Below are 8,685 nucleotides of genomic sequence, written 5' to 3' on the forward strand. Positions count from 1 at the left end.
GATGTCTTGGGTGTTACTTTTGTGGCCAGCTCCATAAATTTCTTAGACTAGTAGTACAAGTTATGTTTCAAAGTAATCTCATTTTTTGTTTTGAAGGGGACATATCATGAAAATCTGACTTTTTTCCATGTTTAAGTGCTTTAACTGGGTACCCAGTGCTTCTATCAATCAAAATAAATATGAAAAAGAACAACCCTGTAACTTAGTTTTGGTAAACCATTCTCGGCAAGCATGTGGAAAAAATACATCGATGAAATTTGTCTCCCCTTGTGATGTCAGAAGGGGATAATACCGCCCCTTAATCTGCACTATTCAACCAAGGCACTGCCATTTAGTGCAGAGATCAGCTCATTTGCATTTTAAAGGACACACCCAAAAACAGCAAATTTTTGAAATTATCTTTGGGGGATTTTGAGCTAGAACTTAACATACATACTCTGAGGACACCACAAATTTATTTGACATCTTAAAAATGTCCCCTTTAAGACTCACCTTAACTAAGTCTTACATAAAAAGTAGATTGGTGTAATCTGCATTCAAAACTGATTAGTCCTAGTTCTTAATTGGCAACAATGTTTATGCAACAATCACACTTGGGTTCCAACTATCCAACTGGTTTACCATGCTGTGTGGATGTGTTAAACTGCAATAATCTGCACAGACATCGATGTCATTTTGCACAAAAAAAAAAAACAGATTAATCTATACATTTGTATGAAAAAAAGCAGAGAAAAGGGCACATTACAGGTTTAGTGGGCCTTTTATTTCACATTCCTTCCAAATGTACAAAAAACAGATCAAAAGAAAACATGGTATAAAAACATAATTCACCAAATCCCCTCCCCTATTCCATGAGAAAGAAAACAAACTGTGGAATTGGTCTCAAAAGTGCATTTCTCTGGGGTACAGTAGAGGGAAAATAATCTCAATTTGACAAATCTGTACCTCTTCCACTTATCTAAAAATCACACTTGGTCTGGCCACCACAACCTTCAACACAGTGTTCCCAGAGCAGCAGGCCCAAGAGAGGGCTGGCATTGTATCAGAGCACTCTGTTCACTAAGGATTGAAATATAATTTACGCCTCCTGCAAAATTCCCTTCACAGAGTAATTGGGGTCTGATTGTTTATAACTCGGACTTCTTCTTCTTCTTCGATTTCTTATCATCATCCTCCTGAACGTCCAGAGGGTTGGTGGCCTCTTTTTTCAAGTAGGAGATAAAGTCGCTGACCTCGCGACCGCCCTGAAAATCAAACGACATGGATTATTTTCACTTCCACCTGCTGACAAAACACCAAAATATGTATTTGCATAGACAGAAACAAACCTCATATTTCTTTGGATTCTGCTTCTGACCGGCGGGTGAGAAAAAGATTGTCGGGAATCTGAAAGCAAAGAATAGGAGTAAAGCAAAACATCAATCACAAAAGAAATACAAAATACATGACACACATTAAATATTGGAAATAACCACTTTTAGCATAGCTTAGCATAATCCATTGATTCTGATTAGACCATTAGCATCACGCAAAAAAATAACCAAAGAGTTTCGATATTTTTTCTATTTAAAACTTGACTCTTCTGTAGTTACATCGTGTACCAAGACCGACAAAAAATTTAAAGTTGCGATTTTCTAGACACATATGGCTAGGACTATACAGTCTTTCTGTCTTGCATGGCTGCAAACATAGCACGAATTTGTTACGTACCCTCTAACTTCATATGGAGGGGGAACATCATTAGCAGTGGCATCCATCTTAGCAATTACGATATTTGGATCATTGGAAAGCTAAAAAAAAAAAAAAAAAAGGACAGTAGTTACGAAATTGCAAACAAACATTGTATCCTTAATCACAATACTTCATATCAGTTGATCTCCAAATTTGTACCTTCTCCCCAAGTTCTTTGTATTTAGGCTCCAAGCTCTTGCAGTGCCCACACCAGGGTGCGTAAAACTCTATGAGAACGTCTTTGCTGTCGTCATTTACAATCGAGTCAAAGTTCTCAGCCACCAGCACCTGAAACAAAACAGATCAGGTTGCAGGTTACGTAGACTCTTAGCACAGATGTAAATCACAAGGAAGGTCAAAGAAAAACAACGGTGGAAAAATTTCCCTGACGCACCTTCACAGGGCCATCGTTGTTTTCGGGAATAGGCTCGGATTTGAGATAACGTTTCAGATTTCCATCGAAATAATCCTGCAGGAATTTCTCCAAGGCTTTTCCATCACGGCTGAAAAACAGAATGTGATTTGCGAATCATTGCTTGCGCCTCGGCATCAATGCACTGGTTCATTTTCCTCAAGAAATAAAACAAGGTGTTCAGTCATGGCCTTACTCAGTCAATAGTAAGGGGGATAGTTTGGCCAAAAATGATATTAAACCCGTCCTCAAGCCATCCGAGATGCACATGTCCATCATTTTTCAGACGAACACATTTTTAACCATTTCTGAAAACATCTTGGATTTTTCAGTTGTTAAAATGTAAGGATATGGGGGCCACGTCATTTCACAAAAGTAATCCAACCGGCTTCAGGGGGATAAACAAATGCCTTCTATGACAAAACCCCACGGATTACCCTCAGAAGTTTAAAACTTTAACTAAATAACTATCCTCCGCATTCAGATGAAAGTGTCTGCAGTTTGCGATGGGTTCTTTGCTGCGACTCTGTGCCACCACATAGGTCATACGTCACTAAGAAAAGTGTGTACACTACGCTGATACTCTCTCCTGAATGCAGGGTTACCGGAAGGTTGTTTTTTTAGTTTATTAAGTTTTAAATATGGATATTTCTACCACAAAACCGCACGGATTACCATCAGAAGGCCTATTTTTATCGCTTTATCGCTCTAGGGCTGCCACGATTAATCGCGTGTCCCATTAAAAATGAATGAATTTGAATCGATTCAGTGTTTCATGCACAGCTTGTGTGTGTACTACGGCATTTGGTCAGTAGAAAGTCCTTATCAATCTAAAATCATTAGGAGTCGTTTATAACGTGCACGAGAGCACCCTCTGGCTTTGGGATGTGCTGGGATTTTAGCGCAATTCATTAAAATTCATTCATTGAGAAAACGCACATTTGCACGATTAATCATTGCAGCCTTATCTAGGACATTTTCTAGAATAACTGAAAATGTGTTTGTCTGAAAATAATTAACATATGCATCTCAGATGGCTTGAGGGTGAGTAAATCATGGGTTTAATATCATTTTTGGCCGAACTATACTTTTAAAGATATCATGGTTATATAATATATCAACGTAATCGTATGATGATTTTTAAAGGGGGGGGGGGTCATCACAAGAGGGTTTTCACAGGCAGGGTTACAATAAGGCATGGGCCGGTATACAGTTCTGGTTGTATGATAACCTTTAGCAAAAATACCACGGTTTCACGGTGTTGCGGTATTGCCATTGCAACACTAAAATGTTTTATTTTCAAATGCCAGGTAAAAATAAATCCTTTAAATTATTATATGCTTTCAAAACATAATTTTTTCGTTGTGTATTAAATGTAAACAACAAATCAATCACATGACTTAATGAATTTTGTATAAACACAGCTCATACCTTGGAGACGGTATCACAGAACATTTTGGTGGTTTAAAACCTCGGTATACCTTGAAACCGGTAACCGGCCCATGCCTAATTACAATAAATAAGGCGCTAAAGGGTACCACTGTAAGGTCATCCCTCTATTAATACACGATCTTGCAATCATCTGTTAAAGGAAAACACCATCATATTTAAATAATTTTTACTACGTTCTTACCTCAACTTAGACAAATTAATACATACCTATCTTTTTTCAAAGCATTGAGTTAATCTTTGTACAGCGCATCATGAATGTGTTAGCATTTAGCCTAGCCCCATTCATTACTGCCCCCGAGGTCAAAGTGCTGCAAACTAAGTGCTCTTCCACCATACAATATTGTTCTCATTGTTATTTGCTTAAAAAAATCACCACGTTTTATTTTACTCGTGTAACTTCTCATGTAACAGTCTTTAAATAGGAAAAACATGGCTTGTTGGCTTCTAAATTCATCCCTGTTTGGATCCTAAGCAATGAATAGTGCTAGGCTAAATGCTAACACAGTCACGACGTGCTGTACATGTATTAGTTTGTCTAAGTTGAGGTAAGAACATAGTAAAATATTGAAAAAATTAATACTTTCATTAATAAACCAATAACAAACTTACGAGAACTCCTCTTTCATGACGTATTTGTCGCCCTTGGCAGTTCGGATGCCGACAACAGGCAGCTCTCCACTGCTGGCGTCCAGACCCAGCTCAGACACATCATGACCGAAACTGTTCTTACTGGCCACAGCAAAGTTAAGCTTCTTCCCCTGATCCAAAAAGCTCTTGGCCACCTTCATTACCCTGAAGAGAAACATAAGATGGATCAACATACACAAGTTTTCCCACTTTTTGAGTCTTTCATACCCTTCAATATGTTAAATTATATAAGAAAGCGAGAGAGAAAAAGAGCTAGCGAGAAAATAACAAGGAAGGATTAAAGTGGTTTACCAAAATGTTAACAAATATGAAGTTACAGATCTACCTGTTTCTCCAGTAGTTGGATCCCTTAGGGTTCTTTTCATAGTCCACATCGTAATAAGCCACCAACAAATCTTTTCCTTTCAGTTGGTCTTTGTTGTCATCCGTCATGTGGGGACAGATGCCAAAACTGTTGTGGAAAACGAAACAGACTACATAAACTCTCTGAAACAACACAAACTGTGTGACCTATTCGATTTTAACATTTTTATTCCTAAGCTAAACTTACATGTTGTCCTTAATGAACTTCTTGATCTTGGCGCTTGTGAACGAATCCTCAGCGAACTCCACTCTGCTGTCTTCAAATTTGTTGCTGAGGTGCGGTGGCCGAAACAAAATAATGCCCCTGGTAACATGCATACAAAACCAATTAGCATAAAACAGGACTTCCATCACAATTCATTTTCAAAAGTGAAACTGAAACAATATGCCACGTACTCTCCATTAATGTCAAGTTTCTTCAGCAAGTCCTCAACGTTTGTGTGAGCAAACCGGTAGGACTCTCTGAAAGCACTGGCAGCCTTCAAAAACTCTCCCTGAGCGGCGCTTCCCCCATCAGCGAAGAAACCTGAGACATTGATATCCATTAGACAAATTTATTTCATTCTGTACAGGCCAAAAAAGAAATACTGATGCAAATATCAAACAAATCCGGTACAGATCAGGGCTCATCTGTAGCGGTTTACATATTGCTCACCCACAACACTGGCATCACGATCCCCGATGAACTTCTCAAAGTCTGCCTCACTTTTGATCTCCACGGATGCTGGACCTGCCTGCTTCTTCAGATGGCTAACAATTCCATCTATTTGAATTATAATAACAAAAAGCTTGTGAGACGACATAATTTTAGGTGTGGTAACAGAGGACTGTGCTCTTAAGGAACGTACCGGCTGTCCTGGGACCATCGTAGCCACCGGAGTCCTCTCCGCCTCTGAAGATCTTCAGAGTCGGGTATCCGCTTACACCATATTTGCCACACACATTAGAATTGGCAGTACAGTCCACCTGGAACATTATGATGATAAACAATAATCACAATCCTCAATAGGGTCACCATAGAGAGTCATGGGAATCAGTTTAACACAGGGGACATAAAAGACTTAAAGGTGACATAGAATGATTGAACGGGGTATTTATCCTTGTTCTGTGATGTGACATGCAAGTGGTTTTGCACCTATTTGGCTCCCCCTACTGGCTTAACTTGCAATCTCATTACTGATTGGCTGACTTTGCTGCCACTCAAAAAATGTAGCCAATTATTTTAAAGTGGAGGGGCAGTGAGATGCCCGTGATGTCATAAGCATCAGTTTTTCAGATCGGGCCGTTTTCTGGCTGACATTTCTAAAAGAGAAATTTCTATGAGACTGAGATGTTTAGCATGTCTAGCACTTTGTGTATGTTCGTGAATGCGAGTAGACTACCATTATTCAACAAAGACAAGGTAAAAATGGTTTTTCATTCTCTGTCCCCTTTAAACATATGCTTATGAGGAATGTAATAGTGCAATATAGCCAATGACATGAAGGGTGCGTAAATGGCAATCAAAACGCCAGCTTGCTCATGTGAATAAAAAAATTTTTTTGTCTTGCTTGTGGGATTGTAAAATGAGTCAATTTAGTTGTTATTTAATTATTATCGACAATTGATCGAAGATTGATTAATTGTTAACATCCCTAAAAAGTACCTTAGCCACAAAATGTATATAAATTTGTGGATGAATAGCAATACCTTAGCAAGGGAAACGATGCCTTTCAGTCGAGTGGCGGCTGCTTCATACTCAGGTGCAAGACGTTTGCAATGGCCACACCTAAAAAGTAACAAGGTTTTATTACTTAATAAATGTGCTTAACCCAAACCTTGTGGTTTCCTAAATGCGTTTACATATTTTAAACATATGAAAGACGAATTTCTGCTGAAATTAGTTTCAATTAACAGTTAATACACAATGTGATACTGCGAAATAACAAATAATTATACCAGCCCTAAGAAAAACACTGTAGTATACTTCAGTATAGTGTAATATAATGTGCCCGTGAAAAGGAAGCTGCGATCGACTTTACTTACGTATCGTGACGTATCTCTGAGTGAAACATCAAAATATAAAGAGGAAAATGGTAGGCGTGGCTTGTGTTTTATACTGTGAACTGATTGGGTATAGAAAAGGGGGTGTTTCATTCAGAAATGGAACTAGCAGCACTGACAGATGGAGGGGTGGAGCTAATGGATGCTCCGCCCGAGCCATCTAACTGACGTCATCAGAAAAGGATCGCACCAGGAGGGCAGAAGTACATTTTCAGATTTTGTTTAAAGTTTATGAGGGCACATTCATTAAAATAATAATAATGATCCATAAAGATAATTTATTTATAACAAACACGTAATATTTCATTAAAATAATAAAAGTCAGTTTTGATTTCATGGGGACTTTAAAGCAATAATGAAACTTTGTTAAAGTATTCTATAATATTAACTATAGTGAACTGTTAAAATGTTTTAAATACTCTAGTAGACTTTAATATTTAAGGTAAATGTTTAAAAACCCTCCTAGTAACAATTCTAGCATCTAGGAATTTCACTATGGTTTTATTATATTAAAAAAGAAAATACACAAAAGTATTTTTCATGTGGAAAGTCAAGACTCAATTCTTCTGTTTAAGTTCTGTTCAAGTTCAAGTGATTACAGCTGAACTACGTAATCCAGCGTTGTCCAATAGCGTACGGACAACGAAACTTCATTGACCAATCAAAACGTTACAACAGAGTGCAGCCGGGCCTCCAAACTTCCTTGTTACCGCCCTCATCTACAACCGCAATCTGATCTACACTAAATCTACATACTTTCACGTTTATAAAATCAAATACACCTCACTTTGAAAACTGGCGCAAACGTGCGAGATTCAACTATTTTTACACACGTGACGATTCCAAAATAACGACATATCCGAAATTTGCAAAAGAGGGATAAAAAAGGGTTTAATGCAGGTTAAAACCAAGTTGATGTGCACAAACCAATCAATTTGAAGATTAGCTGTATAACCATAATAACGAGTGGCTACAAACAGGAAGTAGTTGCTTGCTCAAACTATGGAGCTGTATGGATTTATCCTTATCCCTATATTTTGCCATTGTTTTTTATTTTTGAATTCCTCGTTACTCCTTACACGTTCCCATATTCCTTAAAAAAATTGTCAAGAACGTGCAGGCTTCCAACGTGACCTGTGAAGCAGATTTTACTTTCCCTTTAGCAAGGCTAGCCTGTTTGTTTTATTCAAATATTATTCAAACTATTCAAATTATTGCCGTTTCCAAACACATTTCTTACTGGCACCTGGAATTAAGTAAAATGAGCATATTACCTATCATTAAAACGAATAAAATCATCAGATTACACTGCGTTGGCTAACTAAACACAGGTATACATGCTAATCCAGTACAAATGTAAAGTGCATGTAGGGAAGAACACGTGACTGCATGACTTCAACGCCAGATTCGTCTTAAACTCACCAGGGTGCGAAGAATTCAACCAGAATAAGATCGTGGTCTCCGATTTTGCTGTCAAAATCGTCATCTGTGAACTCGAGCACATCGCTTGCCCTCGCGGCCGTTGCGAGAGCGACGATAAAGAGCAATCTTAACATGGTTTCTAGCCCTGTAGACTTCAGTGCAAAAGTGAGGGGAGATGGTTAATATCCCAGCAGCTCTCTATTAAGTGCTTGTTTTTGAGCCGATGCTGTTTGAAGAGTGCCTCAGACAAGGCCCGCGGGATCTCTCGTTGTGCACTCAGTGAAAAGAAAGCGCAGAGGGACAAGCACGGATGTGCAAACCCGGAGCTCTTCAAAGCAACCAAAGTGTGGCATCTCACTATTGGATTTTCAGCCGCGTCATGCTGTCTCAATCAGCCAATCAGAGATCGGTAAATACATACTTCCGGGTAAGAGCTTTCCGCTTACCCAAATAAAAAAGATTGTAGTATACTTTAGCATTTACTATAGTACACTGTAAAATTTATTTAAGTGTTCAAGACAAGTTAAATCAAGTTGGCTGTGCAAGTTTTAAATTATGTGATCAATAAATCATGACAACACGTTTTATACGTTCCTTTAACTCATAATCAAAAT

At 38.3% G+C, this 8,685-nt stretch overlaps 1 protein-coding gene across 1 annotated transcript; it reads right to left on the minus strand.

The window, feature by feature from the left end:
• Positions 1-741: 741 nt before the first annotated feature.
• Positions 742-8,413, minus strand: pdia3 (protein disulfide isomerase family A, member 3). The gene is made up of 13 exons (XM_065291967.2): positions 8,072-8,413; positions 6,296-6,374; positions 5,455-5,572; positions 5,262-5,369; positions 5,003-5,132; positions 4,794-4,910; positions 4,569-4,694; positions 4,205-4,387; positions 2,126-2,234; positions 1,891-2,019; positions 1,711-1,790; positions 1,329-1,386; positions 742-1,244 (listed from the first exon to the last, which is right to left on the minus strand). The coding sequence occupies exons 1-13, from the start codon at positions 8,203-8,205 to the stop codon at positions 1,128-1,130; spliced, it is 1,488 nt and encodes a 495-aa protein (XP_065148039.1). The 5' UTR covers positions 8,206-8,413; the 3' UTR covers positions 742-1,127.
• Positions 8,414-8,685: the final 272 nt, after the last annotated feature.

This window comes from Paramisgurnus dabryanus, chromosome 23, assembly GCF_030506205.2.
Source record: "Paramisgurnus dabryanus chromosome 23, PD_genome_1.1, whole genome shotgun sequence".
Classification (NCBI taxonomy): Eukaryota; Metazoa; Chordata; class Actinopteri; order Cypriniformes; family Cobitidae; genus Paramisgurnus; species Paramisgurnus dabryanus.